General features: G+C 42.9%; 2 protein-coding genes across 4 annotated transcripts; one reads left to right on the top strand and one right to left on the bottom strand.

The window, feature by feature from the left end:
• The first annotated feature begins 358 nt into the window (after positions 1 to 358).
• On the top strand, positions 359 to 17,708 carry RAD54L (RAD54 like). The gene is made up of 18 exons (XM_035122621.2): positions 359 to 583; positions 1,320 to 1,406; positions 2,643 to 2,762; positions 3,664 to 3,724; positions 4,641 to 4,776; positions 5,357 to 5,426; positions 6,228 to 6,516; positions 7,049 to 7,173; positions 8,221 to 8,371; positions 9,252 to 9,378; positions 9,861 to 9,935; positions 11,289 to 11,419; positions 13,737 to 13,847; positions 14,456 to 14,579; positions 14,849 to 14,927; positions 15,712 to 15,891; positions 16,846 to 17,009; positions 17,214 to 17,708. Exons 1-18 carry the CDS (start codon positions 581 to 583, stop codon positions 17,413 to 17,415), a joined length of 2,235 nt encoding a protein of 744 aa, XP_034978512.2. The 5' UTR covers positions 359 to 580; the 3' UTR covers positions 17,416 to 17,708.
• Positions 17,709 to 17,772: 64 nt separating this feature from the next.
• LRRC41 (leucine rich repeat containing 41) lies at positions 17,773 to 27,060 on the bottom strand. 3 transcript variants are annotated; one of them, XM_035122617.2, is made up of 10 exons: positions 26,794 to 27,060; positions 26,504 to 26,590; positions 25,444 to 25,514; positions 23,168 to 24,365; positions 22,201 to 22,452; positions 21,478 to 21,642; positions 21,137 to 21,235; positions 20,553 to 20,675; positions 19,471 to 19,546; positions 17,773 to 19,118 (listed from the first exon to the last, which is right to left on the bottom strand). In XM_035122617.2, exons 1-10 carry the CDS (start codon positions 26,903 to 26,905, stop codon positions 18,884 to 18,886), a joined length of 2,418 nt encoding a protein of 805 aa, XP_034978508.1. In that variant the 5' UTR covers positions 26,906 to 27,060; the 3' UTR covers positions 17,773 to 18,883. The 3 variants fall into 3 exon arrangements, with proteins under 3 accessions (XP_034978508.1, XP_034978509.1, XP_034978511.1); XM_035122618.2 differs by having other exon boundaries at positions 26,130 to 26,590; positions 26,794 to 26,855; XM_035122620.2 differs by lacking the exon at positions 26,794 to 27,060 and adding an exon at positions 26,130 to 26,213 and having other exon boundaries at positions 26,504 to 26,779.
• Between the last annotated feature and the right edge of the window lie 2 nt (positions 27,061 to 27,062).

The following is a 27,062-nucleotide window of genomic DNA, read 5'->3' as shown; positions in this document are numbered from 1 at the left end:
CCTGTTGGCTGGCCAGTCCTTTTCCTTCCGACAGGCACCCGGAGCTGATCGATGGCAGCTTCCCCGGTCGGCGCGCGATTGGCCTTGCCTCGGCTGAGGGGCGGGGCGAAACCTTGGGAAATATCCGCGCGGGAAACAGAAAAGAGAGACGCCGGGAAGCGGCTGCTCCTCGCCCGCGTCCCGGCCAGTGGCGCAGCCCCTTGACGCCCCCCGTCTACGTGCGACCGGCGGAGGGGGCTCGTGCCGCCTTTTCCACCAGGTCCCCCCCCCCGCCCGCTTCCCTTTCCCCAACTGCCCGAGGGCTCCGACTTCGCTGCTGACCCCTCCCCATAGAGAAGGCATTTCCACTTTTCCTTCCCCAGTTCAAGCAGCTGCCCCCTCCTTCAGATCTGTTGCCTTCAGGGTCGCCTCCTCCCCGCCCTTCTTTCCTTCTTTCTTTCTCCTCTGTGTCTGTTCTTTCCTCCGTTGCTCCCCACGCAGAGCTCCTGCTTTCTCTGCCTCTCCGCTTCGCCTATGCAGTTTAGGAGTATACTTTTGGGCTTGTACGCAGATGGAAATTAACTCGTCCTGAGAGGAAATAATGGTAAGCCTAAGGGGGAGTGGGGGCCAGAGGAATTCCCATAGGCACTGTTAGGATAAGTTTACATCATGCCGTAACAGAGAAATCGGACTCGGCTAGATTGGTAAAGAAAAAGCGTTGTATATGCGATATAATCAGTGCTTTTTTCCTATGTTTAGGGGTACTCTCATTTTGACTCAAGAAAATCTCCATTTATAGTTCAAATCGAGGGAAATAAATATAGTAAATGGACAAAAGTACAAGGATTCACAAAAATGTTTAGGGGTCTGCGTACCCCTGCGTACACCCAGAAAAAAACATTGGATATAACACTCTGACACCAGATGGCTCTGTGGAGTCTAGTCTTTCTCTACAGGATTTCTCTGTATGACTTTGCAACACGTTTAACTGCATCGCTTCTTTGAGGTCCTGGGGACTCAGCTATACTGGTAAAGAAAAAGCAATTTACAGTATATGCGTTGTATGTGCGCTATAATATTGTGCCATCAGATGGCGACTTGGATTCCCGTTTTTCTTCTACAGTACGGTACCTGTTTTCCCTGTTTAAATTTACCACTCTTTAAACTGAAACACTTCTTTGATGTGTCTAGATCCGGCCCCAGAGAGAACGGTCATTCAAACAGGCAAAAGGTGTTTCAGATAAAGCCTAGTTCGTTGAAAAGGCCAACTTCCGCTGTATGCAGATTCTTAATAGGTTGCCCTGGTCTATCACTCTCCTTTTTCCTTTCTCTTTTTGCAGAGGAGAAGCCTGGCTCCTAGCCAGCTGGTAAAGAGGAAGCCAGAAGGGAATGGCTCTGATGAAGATGACACCTGGCATCCTGAAACTGTGAGCATCCTGTCAGTCATTCTATTATTTAGTACCCTTGTGTCCTGCTTTCCTTCCACGATGGAACATGCTGACCAGACCCAGAGCTGCTGAGCTTCAGAAAGGAGGCTGCATTGTTAAACCTTATTTGTATCAGGTTTTCCATTCCTTTGCTGCACCCACATATTCTCATTTCTCACGGTGAATGTATCACTTGTGTAGTGGCAAACCTTTGGAAAAGGAAGACCCCAATTCAAGCCTTGGCCATAAACTCACTAGAGGGCCTCAGTATATGCAATGTATTGTGGGTCAAGTATAATAATAATAATAATAATAATAATAATGCATCAGTTTGTGGGCAAGCATATTGCTTATATGAAGATGGATGTGTACTGCAAGGAGTTGGAGTCACTGGGACATCCTCAAGCTGGTTCTCTTGCATGAAGCAAGAGCCAGTCAATACAGATGCTACATTTTACGTGGCGGCTGTTATATTTGCACCTTGGAGTGTGTTCCTCTAGCTCAGGCTTCCTCAACCCCGGTGCTCCAGATGTTTTTGGCCTACAACTCCCATGATCCCTAGCTAGCAGGACCAGTGGTCATGGATGATGGGAATTGTAGTCTCAAAACATCTGGAGGGCCGAGGTTGAGGAAGCCAGCTCTAGCTGATCTACATGTGAAAAATGTTTGTTAACCTAAGGATTATCTAATGAAATTCATATTTAAACAATTTTAAACACGCAGCTCAACACAGCCAAATCTTATGTATGTTTACTTGAAAGTAAGTCTCATTGAGTTCAATGAACCTTGCATCCAAGAAAGTGTGCATATGATTGTAGCTGTAGTCTTTTTCTCTTCTAAATAATAATAAAAACGTAATTATTTTAGCATCTATCGGAAACAAATTATTTCACATTTGTATCCTTCCCTTCCCTGAGGTGTATATAGTAGACACTATCATTACAAGTTCTCTAATTGCAATAGCCCTCTTTTTGCTTTTTGCTTCTTTACATCCACTGTGTCCCAATCTCGGAAATGTTTCAAACCCAATTTTAAACCAAGCATGTTTGCATTTTGTTTTTGCTTTTCGCAAGGTTTGTGGCACTGATGGTGAACATCACTTCATTGAAAAACAATTTAAAAAAAAAAAGTGCTTAGATGCACAAATAATCTAACTGGATGGTTTTAGGCAGTATGACTGTTGTATGTCCATCTGGGTTCTCCAAATCCTAATGCAATATGTCTAATCTTTTCTAGACTCGGAAGAGACAGAAACATGGCAGCAATGTCGATAACAGGGAGTGTTATATGTCACCTTTCCGGAAGCCCTTGGCACAGTTAACCAATCAACCTCATTGCCTTGATGGCAGTAAGCATGCAAGTGATTTATTTATGTTTTCTCATGAAATTTTGCACGATTAGCTTATTCCTGAGGGTGGGAGACAATGCAGATTCTACTATGGCTCTTTTAGTTTTGGATTGTGGATGAACTCATACACCAGAACCAGAAGCTGTGAGTTTACAAAGACACAAAGGCTATGAGCCAGAAGATAATAAGCGCACAGATTTTCCTGCAATCTGCTGTGAAAAAAGATGCTGTGTTGTCTGTCTGTAGAACCTGTCTATAAGAACCTGGTGGTTTTGGATTGGGTTCATAGAGAGAAATGACACTTCTTTGGGATCAACTTCTGCCCAGTTAAATAGTATAGAAAGTGATTTTTATATAAGTTCTCTTTGGAATATAGTATAAGAGACCTGTAAAGAATAAGTGTTAATGGAAACTGTTCTTTATTTAGGAGCCTAATAAAAATGACTTGTTCAAAGAGCTCCCCAAATGTTTTACAAATAAAATAATAGATGAAATGCTATTAAGTTTTTAAATATATTATTATTTAAAACATTTTCTAAACCAATTGATACTTAAACTCTCTTAAGCCATTTACAAAAATACAAATGTACAAACAGAAAACCATAATAAAAACAGAGTTCTAGTAAATATAGGGTCCAGCCTGATGGTCATGGATAGCCTGGGCAAAAAGTGATATCTTTATAAGATTTCTGAAGCAACTGATGGATGATGTTTCATAAATGGCAGATGGCAGGGCTTTCCAGAGTGCAGGAACAGTAGTGGAAAATACTTGTTGTCATTCAGTGCTAAATACATTTAGTTGAAAGCAAACTCTGCCAATCTCAGTATAAATTTCATTATTGCTTACTGATTAGCTTGAAATGTATTTTTAATGTTAAACTAATGAATGTTTTATACTTTAAATCCCAGGAGGCCTTTATTCGCAGCATTTTGTCAAAACCTTTCAAAGTTCCTATTCCAAACTACACAGGTAAATCCATGGGGTTTCCCTCCTAACATTAAGTCTTACTTTGCCATCTGTTAACTCTGAATGCGTAGAATAATGAAGTTTTGTGTGTAAAAATGTATGAAAAATGTTGAATTATTAAGTGGTGGGCTGTAATGCTTATTTAGGCTGCCCTCCTATGCATGTTTACCTGAAAATAAGCTTCTTTGAATGTAGTGAGGCTTATTTCCAAGTAAATATGCATAATACTGGTCTATAAAGTCATGTAGGCTTACAAAACCCTGGATTTTAGCTATAAAACCCTGGATTTTAGCTATAATTTTATGAATTGCCGCCAAGTTTCAAAATGCACCTGCAGTTAATGGGAGGAGATAGACAAAAATGCTTCCTTTGCTGGTTAGTTGTGTCTGGAAATTCATAGACAGAGTTGATGATACAAGCATAAGCTACGTGCCAAATATATGGGTTCATGAATCATTCCTTGATTCATTAACTTAAAACTTGTGAATAATTACTGTAGTTACACCTTCAAGTATTGGTCTAATTATCCTTTATTAACTAAGGACACTGTGTGTGTGTGTGTGTGTGTGTGTGTGTGTGTGTGTTTTCTTATGAAGTTTGGATTTTTAGCAATGGTCATACATTTTTTCAGGCCAGGTTTGGCGATAGAGATCTGGTGCTCTGTAATGGGAGTGGAACACCATTTTTTTTCATGCTACTTGCTGCCTTCATGCAGAGTCTCAATCTGATAGCAATGGCACACCAGACTTAATGAGGTATCTCTGCTGTGTTTATTCTATAGCTTACATCTACACATAGCACCTTATAATTGGGGCTACCTTTCCTTAAAAGTCAGCGTGTTCTCACTAATAGGATATTTGACAGTCCTGCATTTACTGGAAACAAGTCAGCTTGCTGCTTTTTCTTTGTCATCTTTCAGGTTCCCCAGGCTTTAGAGCTCTGGGTATCAAGCGTGCAGGACTCAGGCATGCTCTCCACGACCCTTTTGAAGAAGGAGCTCTGGTGCTGTACGAACCTCCACCTCTGACTGCTCATGACCAGCTGAAAATCGACAAGTGAGTTGCTTCCTTCTGGCCTCCCCTCTCCCCACACCCAGTAGGTTCTCTTCCACCATTTCTGCTTGGTTTGTGTATCTGTTGATATTTTGACGGATATTAGAGTCGGCATGCAAACTTAGTATTCAATTGCCATTTTGCAGTCATTAGGCTGATTCATCTCCCATAATGGAGACACAAGTGGTGAAAACTTTCCAGATTGTTGAGGGTGATTGGTTCAGAAGGACATGAAGCACCGTTCCCTGTTCAGTAAATTCCATACAAATATATCTTTATCAAACACTAACCACAGAGTGTTCATCGCTGCTTACCCATATTACTGGTTTCTGTGCCCCCCCCCCAGTAATAAGATAACTGTGCATTACTTCCTCTGGAGGGCCACAAAGCATATTTGAATGTTGCTACGACTTTCAACGGGGCCTAGTTGGTTTTGACTGTGAAAGGAGCCACATGGTAGGAGTTCCTGTCTTGTGAAACAGAGTGGTGCATTAACAGGCCTTGTGCCCCTTGGGACTGTCCTTCAGAATAGTGCTTTGACCTCTATGTCTGCTCTGATCTATCCTTTGTTTCTTACCTGAAGGGACAAAGTGCCTGTTCATGTTGTGGTGGATCCTGTTCTCAGCCACGTCTTACGACCCCATCAGAGAGAGGTGAGTTCTGCGAGATACCAAATGCAGCAGTAATGCTGGTGTGAACTTTCCACCTAAGAGACTTTTCACTGCATTGCCTCCATTGGCAGGTTTCAGCATTTTCTTTCACCGTAGAGAGTGGTCCTCTGGCGAGTGTGAAGAGCATTCCTAAACCTGAAGCTGCAGGAGTGTGTGGGGATTGTTGAGCAGGTGCCTGATGATGCCTCCCAGCTTCAATATTGGGAGGAAAGCTAGGGGATTGCTTGATAACTGTGTGGCCAAGGGCCCTGAAGCACCTTCTCTATGTAGGACCCTACATAGAACCTGCAAGTCCCTGCTCTGCTCTGAAGCAGAGGAGGGGAGACTTCCTTTGCTGCTGTTGTTGGGGGATGCTGGGAGCCACTGTGCACCAATGGCAAAGGACCCCACTCCCACCTGCTTACTCTTCCTGTAGCTAGCACACTTCACACACCCCTTTCCTGCAGGCAGGGGTGGCATAGTGGCTTCTGTGTCTGCTGCTTCTAGCTGAGTGGCTGCAACAATCTTTCCCTGCCCTTCAAAGGCCAGGCTAAAATGGCAATTCCCTGCGCTTTGAGCTGTGACACTATTGGCTGTCATTGGAACCTGTACATTTCTGAGCAAATCTTTCTGTCTCTCCAGTTTCCCAAGCCTTTCTGTTTCGAGAGCAATGTTGTAATCGGTATTGAATACCAATAGCTTCCTGTGCGTCCAGTCGCCATTTGCACAGGCGCTGCTTGATGCACAATATCACTTTTCGTCCTGCAAGTCTATTCTAATACAAGGGAAACACTTTTTGTGCAGGGGGTGAAGTTCCTGTGGGAGTGTGTGACAGGCCGCCGCATCCCTGGAAGTCACGGCTGCATTATGGCAGATGAGATGGGTCTGGGCAAGACTTTGCAGTGCATCACTCTGATGTGGACGCTTTTGCGCCAAAGTCCAGATTGCAAGCCTGAAATCGACAAGGCCGTTGTGGTCTCGCCATCCAGCCTGGTGAAGAACTGGTACAATGAAGTGGGGAAATGGCTTGGAGGAAGGATTCAGCCACTGGCTATCGATGGAGGCTCCAAGGAGGATATAGACAGGAAGCTAGGTATGAAGGCTTCACAATATGTGCTTTAAAAAAAGAAAGAAAAAGGTTTACTGTAAAGCAAGAACACTACATAAGCTGTATTCCCTCATACTAAGTTGCGACAATCATCACATTCTTGGCAGGCTTGATTCAAAGATTCATGCTGAGGAATTTGATAATAGTTTCTACAGTTGTGAACAGAGGGTAAAAACAGCAGAGCTAGCAAAGGACTAGAGACAGGTACATAGAGGACCTAGTAAGAGAACTTTGGTCGGTAGTTTGTGGGACCTGGATGACCTAGACGCTTCCAACTTTGCCATGAATCTCTTGAGCCACTTTGAATAGTGGAGATGAAGGAAATAATGCATTGTGATGCTTTGGATGTAGAAAACACTTAGTTGCAATATAGCAGAGCACAAAAAGTTAGTGTAGAGGTAAATGTTGGATGCACAGTTTTGCAAAACTGCTTATTCCTAAAGCTTACGCTGTCTCCCCCTTGCTTCCAAATGCACCTCACTTATTTTCCCTTTGCTGTTTTTATTTTTCCTAATAGCTGGGTTCATGAACCAGCGAGGCCTAAGAGTCCCATCCCCGATCCTGATAATTTCCTACGAAACATTCCGTCTTCATGCTGAAGTCCTCCAGAAAGGGAGTGTTGGGTTGGTCATATGTGATGAGGTAGGTGGAAAGCAGCTGGTATTCTCGTTAGCGAGAGGTGATCGATCGCCCACGGAGTCAAAATCTGGCTGATGTCACTCAGCTTCAGTGGTGAACCTGGGCAGGAATTTCTAGCCACTTAATTGGCAACATGCAGGAAGGTTTGCCCCTACACTAAGTGAAGCTGAGGGCTAAACCCAAAGTTTCTGTGATTGCATGGTTAGCAACCACACCAGAGGTTCTTAACATTTAAAATGGATGGGGGATGATATTAGTGCATCAAAACTGTAAGGCGGAGAGCAGTGAGTTTCAACTCTTCATTCCCTGCCTGTGATCGTGATGAAAATAGAACCCCTCCCCAAGTAATTAGCAGTAGGAGTCAAAACTCCCCTTGGTGCAAGAATTTTATTTTTATTTTTTAAGCTCCAGGTGTGGCATTGCTATCCCTGTGCCAAAGAAGCAGCTTGGTGCTTACAGCACCTGTTCTCTCCTCCGGGCTCCCCATGTCTTGCAGAAATAGAGAGGAAAAGAGTTCTCTCAGGTACTTGGGATCCTTTAAGAGGGAGATGCCAGGGATCTGAACCTGAGACATTTTGCATGCAAAGCAAAAGAACTCATCCCCATTGCCCCCCCCCCCCCGGTGTTTTCTGCAAATTATAATGCTGCCTGAATATTCTTCTTTGTAATCAATGTGTCTATTCCAGTATTTTCTAAAGGGCTACCAAAATCCCAGAGGATCTATATTAGATTTAGTCCCATCCCATAATCTTGTATAATTACTTTGGTTCATTAGAAGCCTTTGCCACATATCCCTTCTCCCTTTATTAATTATTAGTGCTTGTCGTTGCTTCCAGTGGTTAGCTGCTAGTACATCATAGTGCTCTTCAGGTGTCTTATAACTAGCAGTTAAGTAAACCCACTGGCGGTGGGAGGGGGAGGGTTGCACCTATTATTATATTTCTTATTTTGCAGTACTTAGATTTAATCATGTCTGCAGGTTTATAAGATAGGTATATTGATTCTGCAAAAGTAAATATGCATGCATCCTGTTACTCTTTCATTTTTCAGGGTCACAGGCTGAAGAACTCGGATAACCAAACGTACCAAGCTCTGAACAGCCTGAAAACTGCACGGCGAGTGCTCATCTCTGGAACCCCCATTCAGAATGACCTCCTTGAATACTTCAGTCTAGTACATTTTGTCAACTCGGGCATCCTCGGTAGGGACTTCTCTTTTGAAACAACAGCAACAGCAGTATAATAAATCTGAAGTTGGCAGCCCAAGTTTCTAAGTTCACCACCATAATGACTGGGTGTGGGGAAGTGTGGTTGTGGGCTGCAAGTGTATATCAAATTGCCACTCACACTGTGTTTCACACATTATTATAGCATAGCTCTGTTCCACAAAACAGTGGTGAACCATTTTATTGGAAGATGTGGACTAATCAAAGTGGCTGCTAGCTTTGGAGTTCCATAAAAGTGTGAACAACCTCGTGGGAGTCTGCTAGGGAACCTTTTGGAATAGAGTGACTTTATTTCCAGCTATGTCATATACTAACCCAGGCATTCCCAAACTGTGCCCCCCCCAGATGTTTTGGCCTACAACTCCCATGATGCCTAGCTAACAGGACCAGTGGTCAGGGATGATGGGAATTGTAGTCCAAAACTTCTGGAGGGCCGAAGTTTGGGGATGCCTGTACTAACCTTACAACTTTGGCCCAGGTGTCTGCTGTATCTGCTTTCCTCAGCATCTTATTAAATGACCAAGGTTCTGTCAGTGTTTAAAAGTGTTTGCATAATTGGATCTCTAATTTAAGTGAGAGCAGGTGGGACTTGAAGGCATAAGTGATTATGCTTCCAAGGCAAGGGAATGGTTATTTCTAAAGTTTCACATGCCTTTCTGAATTAAGAGGTTCTGCCTGATCCAGAAAAAAGCTGTTGTCTAAACCTACTAGGCTTCAGAGACATTTACGTGCATCAGAAAGTTTGAAATGCAATGGAAGACGTGTTTGAAATAATAGCATTTAAAACTTGCAACAGAATATGGAAAATGAAAGGTAGGGCTATTCCTCATCATCAAGTTTTGCTTTTTTTGAACAGGGACAGCTCAGGAGTTTAAAAAGCACTTTGAAATTCCCATCCTGAAAGGCAGGGATGCTGATGCAAGTGAAGCAGGAAGACACAAGGGAGAGGAGAGGCTTAAAGAGCTGATCAGCATCGTCAACAGGTGACGTTCACAAGTTTCCCTTTTTTATCCTATGAGCACTTTATTTCTCTAGTTCTAACTCCTCAGATCGTGCTGTGGTAGTTATACTTTGACCCTGGAAACGGCTCAGTTCATTATTCCTCATAATTCATCCTAGTAGTCTCTGATAGAGCTCGGAAAGTGCAAATCCATTCATCTTTAAGTCATCACCCAACAGTTGCTATGGGTCATGTACAGTCAGTCTCCCCAAATTGATTTTTTCTTCTCATTATGACGCTACTGTCTCTCTTGAGTGCTTTGATCGGCTGAGCAAGAAAGTGTTTTGTTTTTGCTAACATGGATGTTTACCTGTTGTCAGAGTTCATGTACCGCTGATCAAAGTCTGCAGAACTGTTATCTGAAAGATCTCTGTTAACACCAGGAAGGTGTTCTGCCAGAAGATGGTCATGACATGAGCTTAGGTATTCTTGTTAACAGCGTTTATTTTATTTTGTTCTTTCTAGGTGTCTTATAAGGAGGACTTCAGATATTCTCTCCAAATACCTTCCAGTGAAAATAGAGCAGGTGGTGTGCTGCAGGTACAAGATGAAAGGGCAACTTTTAAAACAAATCACAGACTTTTCAAACTTAATCAAGAAATGCAGTGGATTCACACTTGCCCTGCTAAGCAGGAGTCATTAGAAACGTTCTGATCTGTGTTATGCTGGGTGTTGTGGCAAAATAATTCCCTTTGCAAAGTAAAAAAAAAAAAGGTCAGCATCATTAATTCAGTGATGGAACTGGCCTCAAATCTATTCTGAAAGAACCAAATTCATCTAGATGTCAGAGAATAGTGCCTTTCTTATTCTGCTTAGCTACAACAATGGTTTGTGTTGTTGTTTTTTGCTTTTCATCCAAATCTAATCGTACCCTTTATAAAATGTTCTGCATTAATGAAGTCAGGAAAATCAATCACATGTTTTCAGATGCCATTCAGTATTTTGTGTGTGTGTTAAAGAATGTGCAACACATTTGTTGCACATCAAATAGCCATAAACCACTAGATGATGTTGGACCTTTAAAAATAATGCTTTTTTAAAAAAAGTATTTTTCTCTATGAACCTTAATAAAATGTATTTAATTTTTTTAAAAAATAATGCTTTTAAGGCACCAGGTTTCAAGCAGCAACTTGGTGAGCAGGGAGATGTGTAGACAGGAGGGCTTTCCTTAGCAGCAAGGTCGAAAAAAACCTGACCCTGTAAGGAACACCATGTCCTAATAGTAGGAATAGCTGTATGAAAGATGTGATGAAAGAGCCACCTAACAGTGCCTTCCTGCTTGATAGTTTACTCTTTGGAATGTCACTGATGTTCTGAGAGATTCTGGGGGAAATAATTTTTCAAAGTTAGGGTGTAGGTCACTGAGAATGCTGACTTGCAGTCTTTTGTTCTGGTTTGAGCATGCTGGCAGAGTTAATAGCATAAAAGTAAAAGTTAATGCTGCCAACATGTCTAGCCTTCCACCTCTAGATATTTGTATTTTTAACAGTGATCATAGCACGGCAGCTTTGAGATTGTGGAAAATTGAGCTTTATTATTATTAAGAGTCCAATTTAAAGACCAGTTTGTGAATTAAACGAATGAATTTAAAAGGGGGGGGGACCAGACTTTGTAGAATGGCTTTCTTTTAAGACTAGGGTATTGCACAGGTCCACCAAAGTCAGTGAGAATTTAGCTCCTCTTGTACGCCAAGTTTCCTTCTGAGTTTGCAACAAGGGGAGTTCAGTAGCTCAAGTAGGTTATACCCTTTGGAAAGTTCTGAGTTATTTTGCATTAAATATTCATTTGGGACCTAACCCAAGCAATTCCAACATGGATTGGATAAGATGGGATTTTTTGTAATGGTCATCTGTTCAGTGATTGGAACATGATTGATGTCTTGTTTCACCTCAGGCTGACTCCCCTTCAGGCAGACCTGTACAAACGCTTCCTGAAGCAAGCAAAGCCCGCTGAGGAACTGAAGGAAGGGAACATGAGTGTTTCATCCCTTTCCTCCATCACATCGCTGAAGAAACTCTGTAATCGTAAGTCATCCTGTTAGTTTATGTATGCAATGCCCTGTTGGAAGGACCCAGAACATGTAACAGAAAGTTAGAAACAGATAAATCTCTGTTGAATGGTATGCAGCCTGAAGTTGAAGTGTTCTTGTGTACTAGATGGTCATTAAGATGGTGTTTTTAAAACACCTCTGCTAAGCAGTGTTAGAAACTGATATATGAAAGCTAAGAGCTAAATGGTGCCTTAAACCTAGGTTATGGGCGCAGCAACAGAATGTCTAGGTGTATTTTTTTATAACAAGAATACAAAGCTGAAAATGAATGAACTGCAGCTAAACTATTATGTTCATTCTTCACACGGTCTAGTCCTTCCCCTGCCCTCTTAAGAGCGTCTCTTCTCCAATCTTCAGAGAGTATCTGGAAGTGGAGAGGCAGGAAAAGGTCCTCCTTTCCTTCCACTCTGCAGTTTTACCCTGAAATCTTAGGCGCAGTACTGCGCCCAGAACTCAGAAACTGGTCACACTAATGAAATTCCCTGTTGCAAAATGTGGCTAGAACAATGAGAGTTTTGAACACTACTGCTAAGGCTAAATTCCAAAGCAGTGATGTTGCATGGCAGTTAAAAACAATAAATTCTGTTTTGTAGGTATCGAAGCAAAATAGGGTTCATAATTTTGGCTCACTGTGTTATAAGGGCATGGGCATTTGGGGTCTGAGGGATAGAAAAAACTCAGTTCACCGTCTCTGATTTCCTTGTTGGAGAAAGTGAAGTTGCTGCACTATTATGCTTTGACTTCTGTGCAAGCGTAATAGAAACATGTTCTTCGAAAGGACTGGAAGTATTTTGGTATGTTGCCCCTCTCAGTCATTTAGCCACCCCTGGACTAAACTGCTTCCCCCCCCTGAGGTTTTAAAAGCACAGTTGTATAAACTGGAGCATGTGCCTTCTTTTGTTTTTACTGGTTTTTCACAAGCCCCTGCATTTTTCTTTATGCTCTAAGTGAGGATAGGTACCGTAGGCAAACGTTTGTCCCGTGTAAAGATTTTCCATGTTTAAAGTTTGAGACTCTGGTGCCCTCTTCTGGACTCTAGTTTGCTTGGGCTGGTGGCTGGCCTTCTAGTGCCTGAATAATACATTGGGATACAGGCTTCTTTCTTACTGGACATTGCAGCTATGCAAGCATGTGCCTTGCCTCTCCACACCCTCTTGGGTTTTTGCTGGTTTTTTAAAAATGTAATCTTTAATTTTGAATCTTAGCACTCTCATAATTAATGTACATATTTTTAATCTATTGCATAATGTGACTGGGTTTAAAGTCCCTACTATGCATGCTCATGGTTTAAATGCTTGGTTGTGCTATTTTTGAAATTGGGAGCAGATAGTTTGGGCTTCTTACGAGAAATCAAGGCAATATTAAATGGAAAGAGAACTAGATAAGCTAGCATTTTATATGGGTCAGTGTGGGACAGAGGATGCTTTTGGGCAGGCATCCCCAAACTTCGGCCCTCCAGATGTTTTGGACTACAATTCCCATCATCCCTGACCACTGGGCCTGTTAGCTAGGGATCATGGGAGTTGTAGGCCAAAACATCTGGAGGGCCGCAGTTTGGGGATGCCTGCTTTTGGGTCTGGATGAATACAGAGATACAGGTTCAAAACACTGCTTCGTTTTTGAACAAGCAAGCAATTATGAGCTAAATTCAGAAGGTTACTTGAGGACCGAGGAATACTTAGTGTGTGAAAAGGAATATATACAATTGTATGGTTATTTATTGTCAGAGAAGCCTTCTAAATCAAGGGTGGGAAACCTGTGGCCCTCCAGATGTTGTTTGGCTCCTCCCATTGACCCCAGGCAACACAGTCAATGATCACGGTTGATGGGAGTTGTAGCTGAGCAACATCTGGAAGGCCACAAGTTCCCCCACACCTACTCACCTAAAGTTGGTGATTTAAAATGGTCACATGTAGAGTTATAGTTTTCAGGTAGGTACTAGACTTTCTCAACCTAGATGTTGTTGGACTACAACTCCCATTATTCCTAGCCAACATGGCCAGTGGTCAGGGATGATGGGAGTTGTAGTTCAAGAACATCCGGGGACCCAAGGTTGATAGAGGCTACACTAGACCATTGCATGTTAAATACAGGGGGAGATTATAGAACTGTTCAGATGATGATGATGATGTTTAGGCGCTGCAGAGGCGCTGCAGTTATTTCTGTCCAGAGATAATAGGACTGTGTAAGGAAGCTGTTTCCGTCACACTAAGACCAATCCTTCTACCTTGCTAAACAGAAAGTGTGTCAACTCCAGTTCTGTGCAGTGATTCTTGATAACTTCTCTCTAGATCCTGCCCTGATCTATGAGAAGTGTGTGGAGGAAGAGGAGGGGTTTGTGGGTGCTCTGCAGTTATTTCCTTCTGGCTATAGCACCAAGTCCCTAGAACCTCAGCTCTCAGGTAAACGTTGCTGCAAAAACGTATTTGTATATCTGTGGTGAGCTTATACTGGGGATTGATTTCTCAGCACCGTTTATAGCAGGGGTCGCCAACCTCCCCAATGGGCACCTGTTGAGAGAGCGTTGTGGGCACGAGTCGCAAAACAACAGCCAAGGGGGCGTGGCATAACACAAAATCGAAGAGCAAATAGTCATTGCTGCTCCCTGCGGTCCTCCTGGACAATCTCATGCTTGTCATGGGAAGTCAAGTCATCTGTGTCCGGCTGTCCCCTGGAATTCAGAGTATTGATTCCTCCCCCTGCCCCATCAATGATGTTGTTGTTGTCTAATAGCAGAGAGCATCCCCCAGTATCCTTTCTTTCTGCCCTGGTGCATCTCTCAGTCACACACACACTTGAGCAGCCCACCCACCCACAGTCAAAAGAGCCCCTCCAAAGGCAAAAGAAGTGCCTACCATGTATTTAAAAATTCACAAGGTTCACCAGCCTGGAACCCACAGGCACTGTATTGTCCTTGGTTGCCAGGGAAGGCCTGTTGCATCTGTGGGCACTGGGTTGGCGGTTCCTGGTTTTATGGCGTGTTTATTCATTGATTTATTTTTCCCTTCAGGAAAGATGCTGGTTTTGGACTACATTTTGGCAGTTACAAGGAGCACCAGTAATGACAAAGTAGTCCTAGTTTCTAATTATACTCAGACACTGGATCTCTTTGAGAAACTCTGCAGAGCTAGAAGGTATAATGACTGAGAGGCTGTGAGTGTGTGAGAGAGAACCTAAGAGGAAGTCTTCCTTGGGAATGATGGGTGCAGAAATGATGGGTCAACCCTGGCCTGATGTCTCCATAAAACTATTCTAAAACTCTCCTCCCCCAGTATTGCCTTAATTTCCCCCTCATGTTAAATTCACTTGTAGAACTATCTCATGTGTAAGGGGTGAAATTGCAAGTATTTCCAGGACATATTGGTATTATGATCTTAATTTGCCCTCTTTTTGTGTGCGTCAGGTACTTGTATGTCCGACTGGATGGCACCATGTCCATTAAAAAGAGAGCAAAGATAGTGGAGCGTTTCAACAGCATTTCTGTAAGTGAAACTTCCAGGCTCAAGTTCCACCCTATCTAGTTCCACCCTTCCTACAACACAGGGCAGAAGTGGTTACAATATAGTCTTCCAGTAAAGAAAGCCTCGTTGGCCTCCTGCATTTTAATGCCAGTTAAAGCCAAAATATGTACCCCTGCTTGAAATAGAGGTATACTTGCAATAGGAAAATATTTTCAGCATGACTTTCCAATGAGCGTTCATGGCTGTTACACAACTCCAGTGATGTGATACAGACACGTACTTTGGTGCATGATCACTTCTCCAGTTAGTGATGCACTCTTCCCTCATCCCAAAACAAAATTGAGAATCTTTTTTATCCGGTGTCCAGGGGTCAAGAAAACCCAGCATAGTTAGAACAGGAAGAGAGGAGGTTGATGTGGAGATAGGATGGATGCTGCATTATCACACTGTCTAAATTTGTGCCTCTAGTTTTCCATCAGTGTTACTAAGTCTTCTAATCATAAGCTTTCATGTACATATTACTGGTTGGAGAATACACAAACAAGTAGTACCAATAATTTTTGGCTGTATATATATTTGTAGGGCAACGGCTCATGGTGTTCTTCACTACAGTACAAAGTTGGAAGAGCCCAGTATCTTAGACTGAATGGAAGAAAGAGTAGTCTATTAACCAACATTTGTGTTCATTCATTTTGCATACAAGATAAAAGGATAATTTGAAGTGTGTTTTTGCAGAAACAACCTACTGAGTCAGCAGTGTCACTTGTGCTGGGCACCTAACTTGAGTTTCTCTGGTCCCCCCCAGAACCCTGAATTCATTTTCATGCTGAGCAGCAAAGCAGGTGGCTGTGGCTTAAATTTGATTGGAGCCAACAGACTTGTGATGTTTGACCCAGACTGGAACCCAGCCAATGACGAACAAGCCATGGCCCGTGTCTGGAGAGATGGCCAGAAGAAGACTTGCTATATCTATCGATTGCTTTCGGTAAGGCTTGGATTCCAACCCTGCTTGTGACTGTCCTCATCGCAGAGTACAGATGGCAAAGCTTGAGTCTGTAAAAGAAACGAGTTTGCAACAGGTGTCTGATTTCCAGTTGCACAAGGGTAGCTGGTGTCATGGCATACAAAAGCATGAATGTTTTGAATGGACTACAGTGGAGCCTGTTTTTTTTTTAAACCAATCTGTTATGATAGTGGACATGCGCAGTGATATAAAGTGAACTAAAGCTTCATTGGGACATAGGAAAAGGAAGATGTCCCAGATGTAAATCTCTTTGTTTAGAGGCATATCGCCATCAGACTTAAAGGTTACGGCCAATGGTTTTCCACTCTTGCCTGAAAACTGAAGCCACAGCTGCTTTTGGATTATCTATCCTGGTCTTTCAACCAGGAGTTTATACTGTAATTTTTTTATATATAATTATGAACATACAATGTCCTGTGGCAAGACCTTAAAGTAGTGAAAGTTACAAGTTGAAACAGAATAAAAATAACGTAACTGGCTAACATATAACACCCCTTTTGACAGATAAGCACCCTACAGATGTGAAGTCTTTGGACAAATTTCAGAGCCTTATTCCTTATTTACATGCTGAACAAGCTATACAGCAGGCTTCCTCAATCTCCAGATGTTCTGAGACTATAATTCCGACTATAATTCCCATCATCCCTGACCACTGCCTGCTAGCTTAGGGAACATGGGAGTTGTAGGCCAAAAACATCTGGGGGGGCTGAGGTTGAGGAAGGTGCCCAGGATTGGTGCCCAGAGGGCATTTTTTTGGGAAGGGAACAATGTGAGGAATGGATGGTACCCTTGATTGGGAGTACATGGCAATTGGAATGTGGAAATCAGGTTCTGGCTAAAGAACATGTAATGCTTATAAGGATTCTCTGGCCTTTCCAAAAATCCAGCGCCAGCCTTAATTTTGTATTATTTTAGACAGGGACAATTGAGGAAAAGATCTTTCAGCGGCAGACCCACAAGAAGGCTCTCAGCAGCTGCGTCGTAGATGAGGAGCAGGATGTGGAAAGACACTTCTCTCTTGGCGAACTGAAGGAGCTTTTCACGCTCAACGAGACCACTGCAAGTGATACCCATGACAAGTTAGTATTGGAAGAGCTGTGGGTAATGTGTTGGGGGGGGACACAAATGAAGGCTTTTGTGTGATATGTTTATCCAGAACGAGTTAAGAAAAATTATCCCCATGTTCAGTCTGTATGACAATGAAAGTCTCCAGACAATGAAAGCTGGAGATAAGTTACGTAGAGGCTCTGGCCCTTGTTAGCACAATGCACTCTTTGTTGCAGGATCAAGTGCCGTCGCTGTGTGAATGGCCATCAAGTTAGGCCACCTCCAGAGGGGTCTGACTGCACTTCTGACTTATCCCAGTGGAACCACTGTGCTGAAAAACGTGGACTCCAGGATACAGTCCTCAAGGCTGCCTGGGATGCTGCTGTCACCTTTACCTTCCACCATCATTCCCATGAAGAACAACGGGGGATACCATGACCATTGATTTGGGCTGACTTTCTGAAACTTAAGTTATTTGTTATCTTGATCCACCACATTTAAGGTTACACTTTTTTCTCCCATTAATGCTGTGGAAGAACTATTATCATCTTTGGTGTTTAAAGGCTACCTTTACAAAAGTGGTAGGCCAAATCAGTTGGTCACAGAGCATTAGTACAATTATGTTTATGAAACCTGGCATGTATGGGAAGACCGCAACAGAAAAGTGTTCACTTCTGATCATGGAATTGGTCCCATGCTAGTCTATCACTCTTTGGACCATGTTACTTGTTGTGAAAAATGAAAAAAATTAAAGACATGCCTACAAAGTTATTTTTTCAAGAATAACAGTGAACAATGGATATACATACAATTTATTGAAACGGAATTGCTTGCTGTTAAATAGTAATCAAAGTTCTGTTTTAATTCTGATAATGAGGTAAGGCCTAGTGTAAATAGAATCTGGACACCTCAAAATCAAAGCAGATGGGAGAAAGAAGTCTATTTTTTCACTTGAACCTCAGATGGTTGATACCTTTTTTTTTTCTCCAGGCAGAAGATTCACATAAAGAAAATTGAGTTCACAAGTACCGGGACAAAGTATTTCTGTATCTTAAACTTATTTATTGTCTCTCCACAGCATTGACTTTAAAAGATAGTGATAACATATGTGCCAGTTATCACTGTCCTGTTTTTATAGAGTAAAATAAAATGTAGACTGCAATACTTCGTACAGCAGTGTGGAGCTTAACTTGGTGGGAAGACTTCACCTCTCAACCTCTTAAATGAGTCAGCATCTCATCCTATGAAGCTTATGTAACAGTAGTTTTAGGGGTGATTGTTATAAATGGAAGTGTTCAGTCTTCCTTTGCATACCTACCCTGTTTCTCAAAAAATAAGACGTAGCCATAAAATAAGACGTAACAGGATTTTTAAGCATTCAAGGAATATAAGCCATACCCCAAAAATAAGACATAGTGATAGGCGCAGCAGCAGTGCCAGCCGTGGCAGGAGGAGGAAAAAATAATACATCCCCTGAAAATAAGCCATAGTGTGTTTTTTTGGAGGAAAAATAAATATAAGACGGTGTCTTACTTTTGGAGAAACACGGTAGTCATTACTGAAACCTTGACCTTTTAGGTTCGGGGGAAGTCATAACACTGCAATCCTGTTCATGTCTCCTCAGAAGTGCTGAGTTCACTGGGACTTATATAGGAGTAAGTAATCGGAAGATGGCAACTGAATACACTTTGGCAAAAAGTACCACCCCTTTTATAATACTGATACTTTATTGCAACCCATTTCCCATAATTCACTTAAGCCATTAAGCATTCTGTTACTATTTTCCCTAGCTGACACTGATTATAAAAATGTATGTTCGTACTCAAGTAAGCCCAGTTACAGTTGCGCCTGCCTAGGAAAACTGAATCCTGGTAAATTGATTAGGCAGCTTTATTAGAAGATAAGTTCACATCACACTGATATAGTCAGCTAAGGCCTGAGATGAATCCCACGTGTCACTGACTATGCTGCACATAGCTTTTAGCCGCCAAAGAGCCTCTTGAGCAGTTACGGTATCTTGGTCCAGCCAGTTCTGATAGAGGCACAGCTTGGTGAATTTGATCTGTTCTCCACGTTGGGCTATGTAATTCTCCAGCTTCTTGGCAAACTCCAGGAGGCCAGCGGGTTTGATACAGTTCGAGCTGTAGGAAAATAGGGTTAGACTAGTCCATTGCTGTTTGCAGGTGACATTTGTATAGAATAATGGTTCTTCCCCCATCACAGTAACTACGCTCAGAAAACACTTGGTTTCATATTACTATGAATTAGACAATGAACAATTGTTCAAGTACTCAAGTATAAATACTTCCCAGCATCAACTTCAGAAAAGTGTACTAGGAAGAGTCATTTTCCTTCGACCTGGACACCTTTCTTTAAAAGTAACTGGTGAATGAATGAAAATATGATTGAGCATTTGATCCTAGTACAGACATACCGCTCTTTCCCCCATGCCCCCTCCCCAACAGGGCTCTGTTCAGAGGAAGTGGAACCTACCTTAAATCCAGATGACAGATGGAAGATGAGGAATCTTCAGAAAAAATGTCAGCCAATGCAACAAGCCTGTGATTTCCTAATAATGAGGGGTGGAAGAAAGCGAACTATGAATGTTAGGGGATATATAAAGCACATAATTGCAAGTGGTAAATGGTGAAGCAGCAGCACTCAGGCCTAGTCTACTCACGCAGCACAATGCCATAGTAGACTGCACCGCTTCAGGCAGGAGATTAGGGACATACAATGTTTAATATTCTGCCATGGAAACATGCTAATAAACCCCCATCACACTGGTGATTAAAGTTCTGACCCAGCTTGTCCTTGCCAGGCAGGGTTTTAAAATGAGGCTCCTATGTGCGATCTGAAGTGGTGCAACCCATTCTACCACTCATTGAAGAATGAAGTTGAATTCTCTATTCTGGCTCCTATTCCTTACATAGCTACCTAAGCACTGGCTGTTTAATCTCATGCTACGTGAGAACACATACTTACCTTTGGCACTCATTCGCAAAGTCTCAGTGCAAGTTAGTCTATTCTTAATCCTCTATTTCAAATGATCAAGGCCAGTAAAGCGTGGCTTTCCATTAGCCTTCTGTAGTGCCCTGAAAGGGTGCAGTAGTGAGTCTAATACTTCTCATGAAGCATCACTCCTGGAGTGAGGATTACTCCACTGAATTCTTCCACTTATTTCTGCTGCATGTGTAGACTAACCTTACAGCAGACATAATTCAGCATCATTTCTGTTACAGATCATTCTGAAATTGGACAATGATTTAAACACGCAACATAAAAGCCCCCAGATATTGAAGGATTTAGCATTCAGGAACCAAGTTAGAAAGGGTAGATAGTTGGACAGGTGAACAGGAAAAGGACAAAGAGTGCCCTGGACAACCTTTACCGACTTAGTGTGGCCTGAATTTTGGTAAGCAAGAGGCTACATGTGTCAAAAATAGTTGTGCCTGAAGTCCTCAGCCTATGCTAGTTGGGCTTGAAGGAGAGGGGGCAAAAGTACCAACATTCTTGATAGCATAGCATCCCTCCCCAGAAAGGTGGAAACATTCCAGGATCGTTGCTGTACGTACCCAGCCTATTTCCAGGGAGTCTGAGGCTCTTCAGTGTTGAGTTCTTCTTCACAACGTTTATTATTTCGGACAGGAGCTCAGCAGTGCAGTTTTCAAACAGCCGACAGAATGAAAAGGTGATTTCTATTGCAAGAGAAAAATGAAGATATTCCTCCTGTCTATGGTTTGAAATTAGATTCACTGCATGCATAGCCCAATGAAGGCAGCACCACAGTGATAATCCAGTAAGGAGACTTAAGGATATACTAATGGACAGTGTATATAAGCACTCTTTTCCTTTATCTCTAAGCTTTACATCCCTTTTGCATACACCTCCTTAGGTGTGAAGTAACTTTCCCGTCACAATGTGCTAGGCTTCTTTTTCTGACACCACTCAACCTCCATCAGGTAGAACTTCAGAGCTATATGGAGTTTGAGGCAAAATCCAGCTCTTTACAAAACTATTAAATTGAAACGACACAGCTTTTGAAACAGGATGACCACAAAACTTACAGGCCTCTGCAGAAATCTCCTTGACTGCGTGCAACGGTGGTCGTTGATAAGGGCCAATACCAGTTTGGAGAAGGCAAGTGCATTTAATGTACCTTGAAGAATGGGGTCCTGTAGCAGCAGCAGGACTTCTTTTGAGTGGCCAGAAAGGTTGACATCATGAAAGCTTAGCTTCTTCAGGCTTGGACTGTACTCTGCAAGAGAAACAGGCTCTTAAGAGAAAACACCGGGCCCCTGCTGCTTAAGGTTTTTCTGTTTAGCAGCATGTATGTTGAAGATCTTGAAAAGAATGCTTTATACTAGTTTAGCTCTGCCTGCAGTTCACACAATAATCTTGTATGCTTCGCTGACTGAGGGCCAAAGATGTTATTATCTCCTGGCAAATTGCTACCACTGCTGAGCAGCTGTGGAACGGGCAAAATTGCTTCCATCATACCTTTGAGTGCCTGTAGGAGAAGCCCAACTTCTTGAGGACAGGAAATTGCAACGCTGTCTAGAGAGAGGCTCTGGAGAGACCTTGAGGCCTTCAACACAGGCACCAGGAGACTTGTCTGAAGAGGCTCTCTAGGGAATCTGATTTCAAGGTGTTCCAAATGGCTCTCTAGATCAGGAGGATGGACAACAACAATGTAGGAAGTAATGAATTAAGGCACATAAAGTGAGGGAAAGTGGGAGGACGCAAGCTGGCTTTTTCCTGAGCCACCACACCATGGTTTGAAGCAGTGGTAAGGAACCTGTCCACATGTTGGACTACAACAACATTGTATCTGACCATTGGCCATGCTGACTGGGACTGATGGGATTTGAAATGTACCTAGGTAAGAAGACTTAGAATCAGATTCCAAATCGGGCTGCATCACTAACATCATTCGCTTCCTCTAGCAGGCCAAGGTGTTCTATCTCAGGAGGTCCTGTTGTACCAAAACAATCAGGAGCAGTTTGCATCCACTGCATTGACTGTGCAGACAGTACAGAAAAGAAATGCTCTGCTACAGGGCAGGAGCAAACACATCCTTAAAAAGAGGCTGCAAGATAAGCAGCAAATTTGAAGTGACAAGGCGGCCACTGCAGTGCATAAATGAAAAATTAAATGATCTCACATATGCAGGAAAGGAAAGCGAATGATAAAATGTTTGTCCGGAACTGGTCAGTGCGTTACCTGGAATCTCTTCTTCAAAGGGTGACGAGTCCCAGCTCTCTTCCGGCCTGCCCCGCTCTGTTGCGGTTTTGAGATCAAAGCTGACCAAGAGGGTCTGAAGCAAAGGCACAGCACTCAGGAAAGCATGAACAAGATTCATGCAGGGGACATGCGAGAACATGTCACTGATGCGCACCACACGGAGGCGGTAATCGCTGTGGCGAGACAGGGCCCGGAGCCCAGAGAGGATACTGAAGATGCCGGGGCCCAGGCCTGGAAAACACATTTTAAGAGGCAGAAGTAGGCAGTGAAAACACACAGCAAGATTATTACATCACATATCACCCCCTGAAGGTTTTTGTGGTCCATAAGCCCCCCACTCCCAAAGTTGTCATTAAAAAGAATGGATTATTGACTGCTCCAGTGAGTCCCCTGCTATGATGCCATGAAGTAAAAAGGGTTTTTGTGTTTCTCAAACTTCCCATTTTCTATTTAAGTTTTTAAAAACATAATAATAGGGCTTTGTTTTTTTTAAAAAATGAAAGCTTTTTACTGATTACTCCTGTAGGTACCCCACTATGATATTTGATCCCAAAAGGTTTTTTGCGCCCCTACAAGGCCTTACCCATATCTGTCCATTACATTTTGTAAACTGCTTTGAGGTTTTCTTTCTACAACCCAGGTGGTGCATAATTTTAAAGAAATGAATACATAAAATAATTTTATTTATTATTCTCATCATCTGAACTGAATAATGAATGATACAAAACTATTTAAAACAGGATAGCAAAACTGATGGGGAAGTCTTTAGGAAAGGAGCCTTAAGAAATGAAGTTGTTGCCATGCCCCCCCCCTCCTTGACACTTGGCTTACAATTCATTTTGATACACCCTAAACTATGGGTCAATGTGGCTCTCAAAAGAAAGAAAGAAAGCTGCTTCTGCTTTGCTAAAAACACCCGAAGACAAATGTTTGGTTTCTTACTCACCATTCAAAGACAGAACAAGTTTTTCTAAAGACACCCAAGAGCTCAGCAGGTTCCCCAGCATCTGGCATGTGTTCCTGGTCAGAGAGATGGAGAACACTTCCAGTGTGGACACACTTCGGAAATGACCCGTTGTTTTCAGAGAAGGAATCCCGGCAGATCGGGTTCCCTCTGTGCAAACCGTACCAGAACTACCGGCAGCCTCTTCTGAGAGACGGGAACAGCTAGCAAGGCTTCCTTCCTCCTTGGCATTCCTTCTTTCGCTACACGGTGTATTCTCCTCCTCTTCCCTCGCAATCGCAAAGACAAAGTCGTAAAGGTCCTCTGACTCTGCAGGGACTTTGCTGCTTCTCTGATGGCAGCTGCGCTTTTTTGCTCTTACAGCTTTACGCCTCTTTTGATATTTTTCCAAAGTAGGGACATCTTGAAATGTTTTTGCTGGGATAAAAGTGACAGGTCCCTCTTCAGCACTATAACTTTCTGAACATGAGCTCTGCTGCATTTTGCTTTGCCTAGAATTGCAACCCAATCTGCATCCCACCGGGGCTTTTAGAGTTTCACTGCTAGTTCTGGCCAACTCTACTGCATCTTGAAAGCTCAGAAGAGATTCTTGAGGTACGCTAGGTAACAGTTTCTCATTCCTCAGATTACTATTATTATGCTGGCCACTTTCTGATCTCTGAAATAGCGGCCTTGAACCGCAAGGTTCTTCATCTAGCTTTTGGCTCTGGTCAACACATTTCTCTCTGCACAGATGGCAAAGGTTTCCTTGGTCCAGCAGTGTTTTTCCAGGGTGCCAAACCCCAGCACTCATTTTCAGAATGAGGGCTAAAAGTGCTGGGTCAGGGTCAGGCCAAGAATACATAGAGAGGTGGTTCACAGCCCCATGATGAATTAGGCGATGAAGGAACAAACTCAACTGTTGCCTAGTAGACAGACTGGAGGAGAGGAGGTGACGGAATGTCAGGGATGTGAGGGAGACGGCCAAGTTTTCTAGGACGCTCTGATTATGTTTGGCCATCAGCTCTGACACTCCCTCAAGCATGTTGTAGATGGTAAGCTGGGTAACATGTCGTGAAGTGTGCAGCAGGGGCAAAAAGGAAGGGTCATTGAGGCGCTGGTGTAAAGACACATCCAGGATGCCACGCAGCACATTTGAGAAGAAAGTTTCAATGAACTTCTTCCTCCAACACTTGATGCTCTGCAATCAAATTGAACCAAACTGTGATAAATTCCTTGCACCACAGTGGCTTACATCACAGTTCCTGCTGATGTACATACTAAAGGTGTTTGTGGGGGGGGGATCATGTGATGGTATACATAGGGGGGATCCTTGCAGATCGAAAACACTCATGTCTGAGAAAAAGCTATGCTCAAATTCTTCTCCCTGGCATCTATCTGTGGGTGAGGATGTTTTCATATGGAGAAGCATTCATTCTAGTCTGAAGTAGTGTGGCCTAGGTACAGGTTTACTACTTCAGTGAGAACCTCATATTATTTACAGGAAAAAGGAAATCTTATTAAGTATTTTAAAGTAAAAACAAAATGGAATCTAAGACCTAGATTTACAGGAGTGCCTGTAAATCACATTCTCACTGCAGTTAGGTTACAAAATTGTGTGAGCTTCTGACAGTCCAAACCATACATTAATTAGAAGGCAACAGAGGTCCTGGGCTCCTAATAATCTTAGTAAACAAATTGCATGTGTTCATCAAGCCCTTCTCTTTAATTCCTTAGTGTGACCCCAACTTGAGAGGCAAACTTCTCGTTTACTCTGCTTTCCACAAACTGGAACTATCTATTGTAGGGGCTAGGATCTTCTGCTCTGGGCCCAGATGTGCCCCCCCCATCCCACTTAATTTCATACAGCCAGCAGACATTTCCAGGGAGCTCCTCCCCTGCCCTTATATCTTGCAGCAACCACATCCAACACACCCTGCCCTGCTGGCCTTTCCCTTGGGGAATGGCCACCAAGAACAGCTGCCAGTTCTCCCCTTCCCGATTCTCTTGCTCTGGTGGAAATATTGCCAGTGGCATGTGGCCCCTGGAAGACTGTCTACAACAGAATGTGGTCCTTGGACTGAAAAGGTTCCCCACCCCTGGTTTAGATTGCATTCCCGTTTACACATATTTTGGAGTACATCTAATTGAAACTACGGTAGTTAAGATTGATCCAAAGGATCATCACGGTTGTCAGATATAAAATCCATTTAGCCATGAAGGTGGGCAACCTGGTCGTCTCAGGTATGTCAGCTTTGTGGTTTGCCTCCTTAACCTACCTCTAATCTAGAAGGCCTTGTTTTCATTATGTCAAACCAGAGCTTGCACCATATAGGTTGGGTTGAGAGTCCTGAGGAAACATAACACATACTTTTAAAAAACAACTATTAAAATGTAAATCTATACCATTAATACAGGTAAAATTTATAAATTACACATAAGTTGTAACATAATTAAAGCAAGCATTTCATCTCTGATGAAAGCACCAGACTTCTGAATAGCTGAAGCTGCAAATTCAGTGTCAAAACTAGGTTCAAATGTAAATACTGAAATTTGAAATTATTTCTGAAACTCTGATTTCAGAAAGCTGGTGCCAATCATTTTATAGGCTATACTGAGCTAGAAAAATAGCTCTGGTTTCGGAGAACAGCATTTTCTAACCCTACGTCCAGTTGCCAGGTCTGAATCTGGGACCTTCTGTATATGCTCAAGCTCAACCCTGAGAAAGTAGGAAAGTTAATCCCTTAATTACTGTACTTCTTGAGTTCTTAAACTGTATGTTGTCTGGTGCTCAAAAGGTTCTGATAAAGCTCTTAAATACCATAAAAAATAATTGCTAAAAACTATGTCCTGAAACCAATCTGCTTTTCATTGGTGTAGCTTATTTGTGCTGTTGAATTCCGTAAGTATATTATTTGAAGCTGCAATCCTATGCCCTTATGCTGTGATCCTAACCCCCACTTACCAGCATTCACTTATGCTCCAGTGAATTCAATAAGTTTTACTTCTGAGTAGACTTAGGATTCTGATGTTCCTTGGGAGCAATCCCCTCGAAATAAGTAGAGCAGACTTCAGAGTAAACATGCACAGGATATACAGCTCAACACATTTTACCCTTGTCAAGAATGGGAAAAAACTACTTGACCCAGTTTATTGACACCAGGGCAACAGACACTTGGGAATATGGAGAGCAAGAATTTGTCTCAACCACAATTAAGCACACTTGGTGAAGTCTGAACAAAATAAACTTTTTAAATGCACCAGAGAGAAACTAGGATAGCAGACAACCGTTTGCTAGCACTATTTTATTCCCGCCTGTCCTCCAGCAAAGTAGCTCACCCTTTTTCACAGCGGTCTCCTCAATTCGCTCCAGGTAGTAGATGTTAAGCAGAGGCAAGATTCCTTTAAGTATCGGACCTGGAAGTGCTTTTGCGGGGAGAAATCAAGAGAAAATTAATTTCAGAGAAAGGCGAGGTTTCAGGTGACGCGGCATATTTAGAGTGTCCCGATCCCTGGCGTCCTTTAGGGTAGAGCCTCACATTTAAGAACGCAAATACAGTAACTGCCCGTAAATCCTAATTCGGGAGAGATCAGAGCGGGTCCCAGCTGGCTCCCTTTCCCTTTCTTACCCCAAACCTCTCTCTCCACGCGTCCCATGGCGGAGCTGACTGCCGCCCCGCTGAGCTCAAACAGGCTGAGGGGGTTCCGATCAGAGATCTCTTCCGCAGAATTGGCCTCCATACTGTTCAGGCTGCTGGTCTACTAAGCGAGAACAGGGATGGACTACGCCATCTTGGGAAGGTCACGCATTGTTATGCGGACGTATGATGCTGCCATACTGAGCGGGTCGACTGTTCCCCCCCCCCTTCCCTCTGCGCCGGCGCCATTTTAGCGGAAC

This window comes from Zootoca vivipara, chromosome 7 (assembly GCF_963506605.1).
Source record: "Zootoca vivipara chromosome 7, rZooViv1.1, whole genome shotgun sequence".
Lineage (NCBI taxonomy): Eukaryota > Metazoa > Chordata > Lepidosauria > Squamata > Lacertidae > Zootoca > Zootoca vivipara.
The sequence above is the reverse complement of the archived record's forward strand: the minus strand, read 5'-3'. Positions and strand labels throughout refer to the sequence as shown.